The sequence below is a fragment of the Cervus canadensis genome, chromosome 9 (genome assembly GCF_019320065.1).
Source record: "Cervus canadensis isolate Bull #8, Minnesota chromosome 9, ASM1932006v1, whole genome shotgun sequence".
NCBI classification, from domain to species: Eukaryota; Metazoa; Chordata; class Mammalia; order Artiodactyla; family Cervidae; genus Cervus; species Cervus canadensis.
Genome location: NC_057394.1, coordinates 15,765,996 through 15,781,512, shown reverse-complemented (window position 1 = coordinate 15,781,512; position 15,517 = coordinate 15,765,996). Strand labels below are relative to the sequence as shown.

The 15,517-nt window shown below is 44.8% G+C and overlaps 1 protein-coding gene across 1 annotated transcript in view; it reads right to left on the bottom strand.

The window, feature by feature from the left end:
* The window catches only part of LOC122447237 (ATP-binding cassette sub-family C member 4-like), a 118,114-nt gene extending 107,703 nt beyond the window's left edge, over positions 1-10,411 (bottom strand). The window contains 2 exon segments of the mRNA XM_043477773.1: positions 4,550-4,563; positions 10,388-10,411. Coding sequence (XP_043333708.1) covers positions 4,550-4,563; positions 10,388-10,411 — 38 coding nt within the window.
* Positions 10,412-15,517: the final 5,106 nt, after the last annotated feature.

Here is a 15,517-nt window from a genome sequence, read left to right as displayed (position 1 = left end):
AACATAACTTAATGTCATAAATAAATGTTAAACACAGAAAATTAAGGAGTCAAGATTCAAAACTAGTTTTATAGAAAAGATGCATGCATGTGCACAGGTATACAAAAAGAGTTCTGGAGGGAAGATTAAGAAACAACCAAAATATCAGCAAATCTATATGGTAACAGAAATAAATCCTACTTTCTTCTATAGCTTTAAATGTCTTACAGAAATAGAAAAATGTTTATCACTTTAAAAAATCCACAAGTACCACCATTAGCTATAATGTCGACTTCTCTTAGACCCTAACTCTAAACTGTGTTGTGAAAACACTAAAACCCCAGTGAGGCCATTTGTATAAAATCAGTAAGATAGTTACTGGCATCACTTACAAGTTTAGAAAGCTGATGAAATTTGAGGGAAAAAAAAACAAAACAAATACCCAAAGAGAAGATGAAAACTAGGTTTTTCTCTACAAGTTGGGTCTTGTCTCTAGGTGGCATCTTCTGGCTGGACTCATTTCCACTTTCCCAGGTCAGCAAGTGGGGAACACAAGGAAATCATGAGGGTACCTCAGACTTTACATACAGGATGGCAACCATGGTCAACAACCAACTTCACAAAGTCTAAATCCCTTTATAAAAGTTGATAGTGAAGTAACAATGCCAATGTGAGGAATGACTTAAAGCAGAAGCCAGCCTCCACCTTCATCACAATCACCTGGAGCTTGTTTAACCTCATCCCCAGAGTTTCTAACTTTACAGAACTGGTCTAGAAGGAGTGCAGTGGGGAATTTCATTTCTAACAAGCTCCCAGGTGACAAGGATGCTGCCGGTCTGAGAGCCAGACTCTGACAACAGCTGTCCTAAAGCTTGATTATAGAATGTTTCACATGCATCATCTCCAACAGCAAGAACTTTAAGAACTTTGAAAAACTCCTGCCAACAAGACCAAAGACATGTTTGGAATTGCCTTCTCCCTGCATTTAAGAACAAGTGTCCATAAAAGCAGCTCAGTACAGCAGTTACATACAGGATAACACAGGTTTGGGAGACAGATGGCCTGGTTTGAGATCCAACTCCATCACTTACTAGCTGTGTGATGTAGGCAATTTACTCAGCCTCTCTGCTTCAGTGCCTTCAGGTGTGAGGTAAGAGGTACTAGGTCTTTCCCCTCCAGCAGGAAAACTGGAAATAGGTGGCTACCCAAATCAATGAGGAGTCTTCACTTTCCCATTTCCACACATACACACACAAAATTTTGCAAATCTACAAACAGAGCATGCCCAGAGAGTCCCCTGCCCTGCAGAAGTTAAGGAGACATGTCTATTTTGTTATTATTTACAGTAACCACCCCTACACTCCTACTTCTAGGCCTCTCTTAAGGGGTGCCAAATGGCCAAGAGATGTAGCTACACACACTGAACACACTACCATCAAGATAAGCACAGGGGCTCCCATCCCATGAGGATCCCCTATACTTTCCCCTTAAAAAAGGAAATGTCCGAATTTATGGGAAATATGAATGGGTTAGGGTCTAGGAGCAAAAAAATCTAATTATCATCCAAGAGCAAGTAAAACCCAAAGGTTCAGGCAAAGCTAGTTAGTAGTCCCAGTTACCGGAGGGAAAACTTTCTTACACCTCTCTGTGCTATTTTTCATCTGTGTGTGTTTCCTCCCATCTCAGGGACCCGTGAGTGGTTTCAGGACCAAATGACTCCTGGGTAGAACCACCTGCATCAAGACCTTTCACCTCTTGTCCAAAGGCTAAAGATCCGGATAAGACCCCACAGCCTTCAGTGACCTTATCCCCCAAGTGGTACTCAAAGGTGAAAGCAGAAATATTTGCAACAGGGAAAGGGGCTGTGATCAAATGCACACTCTACTCCAAGCTGTATATCCCAGGCAAAAGCAAAACATGTTCAAGAACAGGGTCCCCATTCATTAAACAAAAAACAGTTAAGAGTTTTTTTACATACATGAAATTTGTCACAACTAGGTACCAGGACATGCAGTGTGAGCCACACAGGAAGAGAGAGAGGGAGGGAAAGAAAGACATGGTCATAGACAAGGGGACAGACAGAGCCCAGTGCAGCTGGAACCCAGGTGTCACCTAAGTTACATGAGAAATGGTGGGGACATCACTGGAAGATGGCAAAGAGATCTAACGGCAGGGCACTAATTAAATAAAGGAAGCTGTTCATAAACTGCTTGCTTAGGGGGGAAAAGGGTGCAAATTAGTTTATAACTAGGAATCCTGAACTGTACTGGGGAAGCCTGCTAAAGGTGGAATTAGGGGATCCAGTTCGTTCTCCGTTTGGGCGGCAACTCCCCCGGGGCAACCTGGGTTTTTAACCTCCTTGCCTCCCGCTCCCCGGGCTCCAGGGCCCTGGAGGATGCTGGAGCAGCGAGAGGCCAGGCAGGGAGATCCTGTGCTCCGGATACCAGGTTTCTGGGTCCCGCTCCTACGCCCAGGACTTCCCCTCACTCCTCACTCCTCAAGCCCAGGCGCAGGCGGGGACCACGCGGCCGGAGTGGGGAGGCTCCATCAGCTGCCTGGGCGCCCGCGGAAAATGCTCCCTCGCCCTGCCTCTCCCCTTGGTTACTGAAAGGTGCCTGCGGCGGGCGGGTCACAGCTCAGACCGGGCGCTCACCAGAGAAACAGGCGGGAGCAGAAGTTCGAGTGCAGCAGCGGGTTGGGATTCACCTCCGGGTACACCAAGTGCATCTTGCCGGCGGCCACGGGCGAGGGCGCGGGGACCGGCGAGGGTTCCGGCGTGGGCTTTCGGACCGGCGCGGACGCCGCTTTGGCAGGGGAGTTGCTCGGACTGCTCATGGTGGCGCAGACGGGGATGCTGGAGGCTCATCCACAATGCCAGTCTGCTAGTCGGTACCCCGGAACAAGCTGACCCTGGAATTGGTGCGCCATCTCTTGCCTGGTCCCAGCCTTCAGGACCACCCTCTAGGCGCCTCTGCCACCACCGCCTGGAGCCCTGAGTGGGGAGCGGTGCGGACAGCGGGACGAAGGGGTGGCCAGACAGGAGCCACACGCAGGTGCGCGGAGAGGATGCTGGTGCAGCTGATGGAGGCGGGTAGGAAGGTGCTGCGCTCACAGTTCTGCACCAGGGCGCCCGCGTTCAGGCACCTGGCTGCAGACTCTGCCGAAGTGCGAGCTATGAGCCCAGGCACCCACCGGAAGGTGGAGAAGGGAGGTATCAACTCTATCAGCCACATCTGCTCAGAAACGCCTGTCAGCTGTGGAGAGACCAGGAGAGAGCTGGCCAAAGGAGATAGCACCCCGCCTTCTGGGCACCCTGCCCTCATCAGGACCAAACAAGGGCGCTGTGGGAAGTTCTCCAACTCTAATGGAGCAGGACCCTGGGGGGCCTTCCTGGGATGGAGCATACCACCTCATGCCCTCTGCCTGCTTCTTTTTTGTAGAAAAGCTTTAGTCTCCCAGGTCTCCTCTGAATTACAAGAGGTGGCTCAAGAATTGATGATTGGGGTGTTGGATGCATGAGACAAGTGCTCAGGGCTGGTGCACTGGGAAGACCCAGAGGGATGCGGTGGGGAGGGAGGCGGGAGCGGGGATCGGGATGGGGAACACATGTAACTCCATGGCTGATTCATGTCAATGTATGTCAAAACCCACTACAATATTGTAAAGTAATTAGCCTCCAACTAATAAAAATAAATGAAAAAAAAAAAAAAAAGAAACGAAAAAAAAAAAAAAAATTGATGATTGGGACTTCCCTGGTGGCTCAGTGGTAAAGAATCTGCCTGCTAATGCAGAAGACACAGGTTGGATCCCTGGTTGGGGAAGATCCCATATGCCTTGAAGTAACTAACCCTGGGGGCCACAACTCTTGAGCCTATGCTCTAGAATCTGGGAGCAGCAACTATTGAACCCACCTGCCACAGCTATTGAAACCTGCATGCCCTAGAGCCCGTCCTCCACAGCAAGAGAAGCCAGTGCAATGAGAAGTCTGCTCAGCTGCAATCAAGAGGAGCCCTCTGCTTGCTGCAATTAGAGAAAAGCCTGTGCAGCAATAAAGACCCAGCATAGCCAAAAAGAAATAAAACTATTTTTTTTAAAAGACTGAAAGAATGTGAACGTGTAGTTTAAAAACAAAATTAAACACTAGATAAGCCATGCAACAGTCACAGAATCTATAGTTCCTCCCTGAAGGACATATTAATAGATAACAATATCAAATTTACATTCCTGAGTTATTCTGCAGATACTAAAAACCTCACCAGATGGAAGAAGTTAACTGCATGATGGCCACAAGCAGGAAGCCCCCATACCAGCTAGAGCCTAAGGACTGATGATGTAAAACCCTGTGACACCACCCTGTTACCTCACCATCAACCAATCAGAAAATAATGCAACAGTTGATCACATACACTGGACTTTCTCCTTTACCTTGCCTTTTAAAATTATCCCCTTCAGTCCATCAGAGAGTTCTGGTCTTTATAGCATGAGCTGCCTGTACTCTTTGCTTAATCTTTTCAATAAACCTTTCTCTGCTTCAAACTCCAACATTTTGGTTTGTTTGGCCTCACTTTACCTCAAGCACAGGAACTTGGGTTGGATAACACAACGGGTGCCCAAGCATTTGACCTCCACCAACAGCAGGATTTAGCACAGATTATGTATGTAGAGCTGCAAGACCTAAGGAAAGGAAACAGAAGATTAGAAGAGCTCCAATGATTTTAGAAGATGACTGAATGCTATTATTGGGGATAGGCTTTTGGCAGCTCACATGTTGATCTGTGCAGGGGACCTCTGTAAGCATTTTGCTGCCCTCTTAGATTGGGAAAGGGGGTTATGGGGAGAAAAAGACTGCTTTATGATTTCTTTAATCATGTGCTCAGGGCCTAGCAGAATAATGGTGACATATGTTACAGAACACAAGCAAGTGCATTTCTGGGGAACTTCCATCATTTTTAACTCTAACAATGCCATACTCAAGAAGGCATTATTATCCCTATTTGACAAAAATGAGAAAGATGAGACTCAAGGACAGCACTTCTCCAAAGTCATAGACTCAATAAATGACAAATCCTCACTTGGACTCAAGTCCAAGTCCAGTGTGGTCTGTCTCACTGGTGGATGGTCACTGTGTGGGGAAGGTGCACTTTGTAAAATCTAAAACCTAAGGCAACATACAAAAAGTTTTATTTTTTAATTCATTCAACAAATGTTTAGTGAATGTTTTATAGGTACATGACCACTAAGCCATGTATAGAACACACAAACATAGGAAAGATGTCATAAGGTCTCTATATGTACTTGTTTCTTGATCTTAAATGGTTCAGTACTATAACTAAAAAGACATTAACATGCATTGAAGAGGATGTGGAGAAACTGGAACCTTCATACATTGCTCGTGGAAATGTAAAATGATACAGCTACAAAGTTTCCATATAAACCAGCAATTCTACTCCTAGATATCTACCCAAGATAAATGAAACACATGTCTACATAAAAATGTACATACAAATGTTATGACAGCATTACTCATAAAAGTAAAAAATGAGTTGGGGGTGGAGGGAATCAAGGGTACATCAACTGATAAATGAAACATGGTATTATAGGCAGTGGGGTATTATCTGGCATTTTATAAAATAGATAGACATACTGATGCATGCTACAACATGGATAAACATTGAAAATATGATGTTGAGTTAATGCAGCCAGCCATTGACTCAAGTGAGGATAATGAGACAGCATCTAAGGAGAGATTCAATCTTGCTGGACTTGATGATTCATTCCCAGATAAACCCCAGGGACACATGATGCAGACTGTAACTGCTGCTGCTGCTGCTATGTTGCTTCAGTGGTGTCTGGTTCTGTGTGACCCTATGGACAGCACCCTACCTGGCTCCTCTGTCCATGGGATTCTCTAGGCAAGAATACTGGAGTGGGTTGCCATTTCCTTCTCTGAAATTGTAACTATGCAAACTATAAATTATTAATGGTTCATAGCACCTCCATCAAATAGTCAAAGCATAAAGTGTTGTTTTTTTTTTTTTTTTAGCATAAAGTGTTAAATCTGTAGGAAGTATAAGAGCAATACTAAACTAGTTCAACAAAGATAGTGCTGGTCCTCAAGCATTTTTTCTATCAAGACATATAGGACAAATGGCATTCACAATCTACATGCTCCAGTGAGTATCCACAGTTCTGAATATGGTGACAATTTCTCTGTCACTCCACCTTATAGTACAAAGAATGTTCAAATTACTGCACAAATGCACTCATTTCACACAATAGCAAAGTAATGCTCAAAATTCTCCAAGCTAGGCTTCAACAGTATGTGAACCGAGAACTTCCAGATGCTCAAGCTGGATTTAGAAAAGACAGAGGAACCAGAGATCAAATTGCCAACACCCTATGGGTCATAGAAAAAGCAAGGAAATTCCAGAAAAACAGCTACTTCTGCTTCGTTGACTATGCCAAAGCCTTTGACTGTGTGGATCACAACAAACTGGAAAATTCTTAAAGAGATGGGAATACCAGCCCACTTTACCTGCTTCCTGAGAAACCTGTATGCAGGTCAAGAAGCAACAGTTAGAACTGGACATGGAACAATGGACTGCTTCCAGATTGGGAAAGGAGTATGTCAAGGCTGTATATTGTTACTCTGCTTATTTAACTAATATGCAGAGTACATCATGTGAAATGCAGGGCTGGATAAAGCACAAGCTGGAATCAGGATTGCCGGGAAAAATATCAATAACTTCACATATGCAGATGACACCACCCTTAGTCAGATAGCAAAGAGGAACTGAGGAGCCTCTTGATGAAAGTGAAAGAGAAGAGTGAAAAAAGCTGGCTTAAAACTCAACATTCAAAAAAACAAAGATCAAGGCATCCAGTTCCAGCACTTCATGGCAAATAGATGGGGAAACAATGAAGACAGTGACAGAATTTTCTTGGGCACCAAAATCACTGCAGACGGTGACTGCAGCCACAAATTTAAAAGATGTTTGCTCCTTGGAAGCAAAGTTATGATAAACCTAGACAGCATATTAAAAAGCAGGGACATTACTTTACCAACAAAGGTCCATCTAGTCAAAGCTATGATTTTTCCAGTAGTCATGTATGGATGTGAGAGTTGGACCATAAAGAAAGCTGAGTGCTGAAGAATTGATGCTTTTGAACTGTGGTACTGTGAAAGATTCTTGAAAGTCCCTTAGACTGCAAGGTGATCAAATCAGTCAGTTCTAAAGGAAATCAATCCTAAATGTTCATTGGAAGGACTGATGCTGAAGCTGAAGCTCCAATACTTTGACCACATCATGTGAAGAATTGACTCATTCATTGGAAAAGACACCGATGCTGGAAAAGATCGAAGGCAGGAGGATAAAGGAACAATAGAAAACAAGATCATTGGATGCCATCACCAACTCAATGGACATGAGTTTGAGCAAGCTCCAGAAGATGGTGAAGGACAGGGAAGCCTGGCCTGCTGCAGTCCATGGGGTCGAAAAGAGTTGGACACGACTGAGTGACTGAATAACCACCTCTCTAACCTCCTCTCTAACCTCAGAAGTGGACATCCAAATTAAATCTAGCCAATCATAATATGCCATGTCTGTATCCAAAGGGTTCGGCACAGGTATAACCTCATATCTGTTATAAGAGGTATAGCCTCTATGCCAGGCCAACTGGCTTTCTTCCTTGAGAATGTTTTTGTTGCTGTTCTTGTTGTTCTTATTTGTTCTTATTTGGCTGCACCAGGAAGATGGCTTCCCAGGTGGCGCTAGTGGTAAAGAACCCTCCTGCCAATGCAGGAGATGTAACAGACTCGACTTTCAGCCCTGGGTCAGGAAGATCCCCTGGAGTACGACACGGCAATCCACTCCAGTATTCTTGCCTGGAGAATCCCATAGACAGAGGAGTCTGGTTTGCTATGGTCCATATGGTTGCAAAAAGTCAGACACAACTGAAGCAACTTCACATGCATGTGTGCACAGAAAGGGAAAAACTTCACTTTCTTTTCTGATGAGGGAGTTATAAGGGTATGATCCATAACTGCTGGTGGCCATGTTTCCCATTTAAACAGAGGGGCTGGCAAGTACAAACAGATACCCAAAGGTCATACAATCAACAATTTATTAAACACCTACTGGGTGTCAAGACTGAATCAGGAGGTAAAGACACATAAGTGAACAGGATGGGTGGTGTAAAGGAGAGTTTCAGTGGCATAAAGTCTCTGGGGCTCCTGAGACTAATAGAATCCCTCCTTGGACAGTGGGACCGTCCAAGGTCACACTGGAGCTTCAGCTTCAGCATCAGTCCTTCCAATGAACAGCTGGAGCAGAAGCTGTCACTTTCCAACTTGAGTCCTCTGACTCTTCTCCAGGACTAAAGAGCTCACTGCTTATCTGCAACTCTCTGTTGAAGGGCCTTTTTTCAGCTGTGGGAGTGCGGTGAGGTCATATGCAAGATGAGGAAAAACCCCTGGATTCCAACCTCAATCAGTGATGGATGGGGAGTGGGTAGATAAATGCCCCAGTGCCCTTGCCTGTCAATTGGAACAATTTTGTCTCCCGGGGTGATCAAACAGGAAGGAGTCCAGTTGCCTGAGCATTAACTCACTTGTAACACACTTTTATTGGCTTTCTTCCCTTCTCTGTCTCACTTCTCCACTCCCTCCAAGTGTTTTTCTGGGATCACTTCCAAAATAAACTACTTCCACTCAGACCCTTGTCTCAGGGTCTGTTTCTGGGGAACCCAAACTAAGACACCTACAAGAACCATCCTTCCAATTATTGAAAAAATATATTCACTCCTTTGCACCCATAACAATCCTAACTAATACTATGAATGCTTACTGTCCAATACAGTAAGGAGGATTGTGAAGACTTCAGATGCATCTGGCCCAAACTGAGGTGTGCTGTATGTATAAAATACATTATGCACTTCAAAGAGAGAAGAAAATCCTTTTCGTCTTACTAATGATTTTTTATACTGATCACATGTTGAAACAATATTACTTTTGACATTATTTTTGGATATAAAAATATCTTACTAATGTTACTTTCACTTGCTCATTTTAGATTTTAACATGACTACTACAAATTCTAAAATTACAGATGTTGGGAATTTCCTGGCAGTACAGTAGTTAGGACTCCACACTCTCATTGCCAAGGGCCTGGATTCAATCCCTGGTCAGGGAACTAAGATCCCACAAGCCAAGCAGCATGGCCAAAAAATAGACAGATAAATAAATAAGTAAAATAAAGTAAAATAAAATTACAGATGTGGCACATTTTATTTTTACGGACACAAGATAGGTGGTAACTTTAGATAAGAAGCTAGAGGGAAAGTGCAGCTGGCTTCTGGCCCAAAGATGGTAGTTTTGGTCAGAAAGCCTAAGGTGCCACCTCTTCAAATGAGCTGGTCTGCAAAGTGAAAATGTGATTGTTAGTCACTCATTTGTGTTCAACTCTTTGCAACCCCATGGACTGTAGCCCACTAGACTCCTCTATCCATGGAATTCTGGTCTATAAGGGTACATTTAACTCCATGTCAGATGTGCACACAAAGTTCAGAATCAAAGTTTGTAGTATAATTTGTTTGTATCCCAAGATTCATTCTCCCCAAATTGAGAACAAATTCTAGGCCAAAAGTTTCCAGCCTTTTCACTAGTTACAATAGGAAAAAGGAGTACAAAATAGTGGTGGCTAAAAGACAAAGAAAGGAAAAAGCCCGCACAAATAGAACAAAGCAAGGTCCAAGAACCTCTGCTGCTGCTGCTGCTAAGTTGCTTCAGTCGTGTCCAACTCTGTGCGACCCCCATAGACGGCAGCCCACCAGGCTCCCCCGTCCCTGGGATTCTCCAGGCAAGAACGCTGGAATGGGTTGCCATTTCCTTCTCCAATGCATGAAAGTGAAAAGTGAAAGGTCGCCCAGTCATGTCTGACTCTTCGCGACCCCATGGACTGCAGCCCACCAAGCCCCTCCGTCCATGGGATTGTCCAGGCAAGAGTACTGGAGTGAGTGGCCATTGCCTTCTCCAATCCCAAAGTTAGCTAGAAGTCAATTATTTAGGAAGGTTTGTTCATAAATATCAAAAGGGTTTATAACCGTCAGGTAGGATCATGTAAGTCACTGTGAAACAATACTTATCCACTTAGCCAAAGTGAACAAAAGATTTCAAAGGTAAATCTAAAACAGATCACTTAAGAGGTAAAGAAACTTAAAATCCATTAGCAAAGGCAGTTCAACATCTCAAGAAAACTTGTACTAGGCATAAAACTCTTTTCTGGGGGTCCACTTTCCATAAAACCTCCTTATCCCGTTCTGTACCCATTCCTTTGCTTCTCCCATACTGCCACCTGTAAGTCAGAACTACTTCATTTTCCTTCATCAAATGCGATTTCATTCCTCATACCTTCTTTAACAACAAGTCGTACATTTTCCTTAAGCAACCAAGAACTGACTTTTATATTGGCATTCTGTAGATTGGTGAACATACGTATCAGTGATAATATCTAAAAAAAAAAAAAAATTGCTTTCTTACACTGAATATCTCAGGTGAAGCAAACTCCTGGCTTGACCAATTTACATAGGGCAGGCTCGGGGGAGGGGGGCGTGGGGAGGAGAAAAAAAGTATAAAAAGAGGAGCCAAAATTGAGCCCCTTGCTTCTCTGATCTTCTCTTTGTGTCTTTTGGGTCAGCCTGCCCTCACCCTTTGAGGATGTATTTTCCTTTGATTGCCAAATAAAACTGAGCTGTAACACCCTTTGCTTCAAGGTTTTGCTTTGGTGAGACAGAACTGAGGAAATTACAAACTCCCCCAACATATATGGTGATATTTCTTGGATTTAACCTGGCTGAAACAATCTTGGCTCGGCCCAGAGGCCAAGCACAGCAGAAGCCCAATTTCGGGAAAGCTCCTGTGGTGGAAGATGAACGTGAAGAAAACCCAGCACAGTGGCAGTGACAAGAAGCCAAGCATGCTGGAAACCAGGACAGCAAAAACAAATTCGTCAGAAAGCTCACATGGCTCAGTCTCAGATTCCAGGAGACAACCAGTTGGGGTAGGATGTCTTTGCCCCTATGACAAGAAGGACATATGGCTAACAAAATCTTAATTTCTTTACAATCTCTCATTTCTTGTTTCCTCAAACCCCCTGTGAACAAGCAAGTGGCAGTGGGTGCAATCAAGGGACTCTGGAGAGGCTACTCCCCAGTGTGTCCCAAAGGTTCCACTATCCTCTGCACTCTAGTAGCTGTTGTCCAAGCAGGTGGGGGTTCTTCTGTCCTTAATCTTATTTGTGCCAAGGATCAGGCCAATGAAAACTGTGAGCACAGGTCAGGTATTTAGCAGATTTTCTGGCAGGTTATGAAAGGGATTCCTCAGCACATTTTTCCCACTGCTTTTTCCTCCCATCCTTCAGCCCGTCTCTCTATCTATGCCACTGTTTACAAAGTATCAGGCAGGTCATCATCTTTCCATTTCTGAAAGTTGTGTTTGAAACTGTTTATCTAAGATTGGTACTCAAACCCACGTGGCAGGGGCTCTGCTATGCTTATTCACTCAGTTGTATCTGACTGGGACTTGAGCCCGATCAAAATCCATGGTGCCTGGTTTTAGGCTAATGAAGCTCAGGCTCTTGATGTCTCATTGCAAAAAAAAAAAAAAATTAGTGAGAGATACAGCAATGGATAAGAGGTGGATTTGTTGGGATTTAGAGAGAAGCACACCGCAAGAGCGTGGGCCATCATAGAGTGGAGTGCAGTGGCTGTGGAATGTGGTGTGGTTAGTTTTCCCAAGCTGGGTGATTGCATAGGCTAAGGAGTTGGAGGATCATTCCAACAATTGGGGAACCACCCACTCCTCAGTCTTTTGACAGTGTCTTGGAACTGTCCTGGCATCTGTGGGCGTCATTTAGCTTGCAGATTATGGATCAAGGTTTAGCTGAATTTACTTGTAATCTTGGACCCATTTGATTTTGATTGGCTTATGTTATGTCCTTGGGCTATGTCATTCTTTCAAAGTCCACTCCTTGGGCTATGCCCCCTTCCCTCCTGTTTCATGCTCTTTTCCTGAGCCCCGTCTGGGCCCACAATGTTCCTTCTACAATCTTCTGGAGGGACAATCAGAAAATAGCTGGCCCTTGGGAGGGAAATACTGTATAATAGCCAATCGCTCTAGATATTCAGGCCTTCATCTTCCATGTTTCCTACAACATGTGCAATATCAGCATTTCTCAGTGAACCTGCTAGAGTGGGTGACAGGCACACAATGACTGCCAGCAGTCCATCTGTTGGTGCCATCCCTTCAAGGGCAATTGGGCTTCTAGGGATAGTATTTGCCACTTTGGGAGTTAGCCCTGCAGGCCCTTTGGGCCTAAACCCTGACCACCCTTCTCCTAAAGTTACAAACATACCACCATATCAAATCTCCACTCCACTTTTATGGAATATCTGGTCCATTGCCTCTTATCAATTTGTTCTTAAGCCACTTACTAACTCCTACAACCAGGACCCTGACCCCTGGTAGGCAACATTGCTCCACCTCGCTTATTATTAAAATATTCTTAATACCCCTAACAGGACAAGATAACCCACTCCTTTGTCATTACTGCTACTATTACCTAGAGTATATCTATGACAATGAAATGTTTACCATTGGAAGCAACCTAAGCTGCTCTTATTGAGGACTAGGGGAGGAAATCAGTGACTTACATTCCCTCAGAGCAATAAGAGGATAAGACTTGTGGCTGTTTCACCAGGTTCCCAGTCTCAGGGCACAGGCTTGGATTACTTTACATCATGGTATCTATTCCCATCTATGGTGGACAAACCAGCAATGAGTTAAGATTACAACCCCTTAATCCTACCCAGCACTGGTCATGCTGGAGACCTTGTGGACACCCAACTCCAGTCTGGGGGTCCCAGAAGGTCGACCTGCCTCGACTTGCCTAGGGATCTGGCCCCTGGGAAGTTGTCACACCTCAACCTGCTTGGGGATCTGCTAATCCAGGGGTCCCAGGAGGTCAATATGCCTCAACATGCCCAGGGACCCAATTCTCAGGAGGCTGACCTGCCTCAACCTGCCCATGGATTCAATCTCCAGAAGGCTATCATGCCTCAGCTTGCCTGGGGATCTGCACCCTGACCTGGGGATGCCTGGCTCTCATGTTGCAACAGTACTGGGTAGGATAAGCTTCAGAAAGACTCACCCCAAGGTAAGACAAGGTAAGCGCACCCATAAAATAGAAGGCAGCCTATTAGTTGTTTGTTTTTTTTTGTTTTCTTTTCCTCCCTGTCATCACTGTCTTTCAGATGGGAAATAACCAATCCACTTCCCAACAGACACCCTTGAGATGCATCCTTGATAACTGGAAGCTGTTGGATCCTCTAACTCTAAGGAGAAGTCACTTAAAATTCTTTTGTGCCACTGTGTGGCCACGGTATCCTCTGGAGGACAAAGAACACTGGCCTGAGGATGGGAGTTTAAATTACAATACCATCCTGGAGCTAGACTTATTTTGCAAAAGACAAGGGAAGTGGACAGAGATCCCCTATGTCCAAATTTTCTTTTAAGAGATATGAACGAACTCTGTCTTAAGTATGGGATTCTTGTATGCCCTAAAAGTGAGTCTACTAGGCAAATGGTGTTAGGCACAGACAACCAAGAGAAGGAAGCCCCCTGTGAAGGCTCACCTCCCATGGCTCCCAAGTTGCCTGGTGCTCTTTCCTTGTGCCCCCAAACATGCCCCCATATCTAGGAGCACCCCGTCCACAAAAACCAACTCAAGTATCCTTAGTTGAAACTGGAGGAGAATTCGGACCAACCTGGGTCCATAAGCCCTTCTTCCTCTTAGAACTAAGACAGATCAAACAAGACCTGGGAAGCTATACAGATGACCCAGGCAAATATATAGCTACATTACAACACATTACCTTGGCCTTTGACTTGACATGGAAGAACATTATGGTCATATTTAGTCAAACTTTATCTGATTCTGAGTATACTAGGGTCTTAAAGGAAGCCCAAAGTTATGGCGGGGCTTCACATATCAAGTGATAAATACCCAGTGGGGGGAATTTCAGTCCCCTCCTCAGATCCTAATTGGAATTACAATGACCCTTAACACATCTGGGAAAGGGATCCTTTTCTGATCTGCGTAAAGGCAGGACTAAAAGCAGCCCAGGAAAAAGTAATCAGCTATGCCTGAGTCTCAGCAATAACTCAGGAGCCCAATGAGAATCCCATTGCCTTTCTGGAAAGGCTAAAAGAGGCCCTCCAAAAGTTTACCAATCTGGACTTAGACTCTTACGAGGGACAAGTGATTTCAAAGGACAAATTCCTGTCCCAGTGTACATCAGACATCAGGATAAACTTACAACAGCTACAGCAACAGGACCCTGCTACCTCTTTAGATGAGATGGTCCAGACAGATACCAACACCTTTTATAACAGATAATAGGAAAGGGAGGCCAAGGCCCAGGAATGGGAGAAAAGGAAAACCACAAGGCATCCCCAGATGCTGACCACCCTCCAGGGAAGCCCATGACAAACCCCAAGTCCTTAAAGGACAAGGCATGAGGCAAACACCTAATCTGTAGACAGGCGGGACACTGGACCAAAGAGTGTCCAAACTGTGGCAAGTCTCCTAAAATAGCTTGCTACAAATGACATCAATTGGGACATTGGGCAGCCCTCTGCCTGGGGACCCAGGAGCCTCAAGGTCAAGCACCAAGCCTTCCCTCAGGATGGTTCAACAGGACTAAAGTGGCCCATTCCCAGCCAGCCCGCCTGTCACAGATAACCATCATGAGGCTGGAGCCAGGGGTGCTACTGGATGTGGCAGGTAGGTCTGAGAATTTCTTGGTTGACACGGGGGCTACCTACTCTGTCCTCCCACTCCGGAGCCTTCTCCTCCCAAACCTGTACCATTTTGGGTGCTACAGGAAAAACAATTACAAAAAGATTCACCCAAACACTTCTTTGTTGCTGGGATAGACAAATATTTTCCCACCAGTTTCTGGTAGACCTTGAGTGTCCTACTCTCTTATTGGGAAGAGATCTCTTCCTGCCTTCGAAATCTTGCAGCTATTGAAGTCCTGATAGAAGATGCTTTAAAACTCTCTCTTGGGGGCAAATTAACTATTTTTACCAGCCACCAAGCAAAACAACTTCTGAATGGGAGAGGCCATTTATGGATGTCTGTTCAAAGGATTCTCAGATATCAAGTAGTGCTGATGGAAAATCCAGGCCTAACTACATCACCTTTTGAGGTTCTTAACCCAGCTACCCTCTTGCCTAACCCGGAGGGCTCTCTCCCCTTTCACTCTTGCCTAGACACCTTAGACCACTGGACAAAACCCCGAGAGGGATTGTCAAAAGATACTCTGACCAATCATGAGGAAATCTGGTACACTGATGGAAGCAACTTTGTCTTAGATGGAAAAAGAAGAGTTGGACATACAGTAGTCTCCAATTTCGAGACCATAGAGGCTAAATCTTTGACACCAGGTACTTCAGCCCAATTAGCTGAGCTCATAGCCC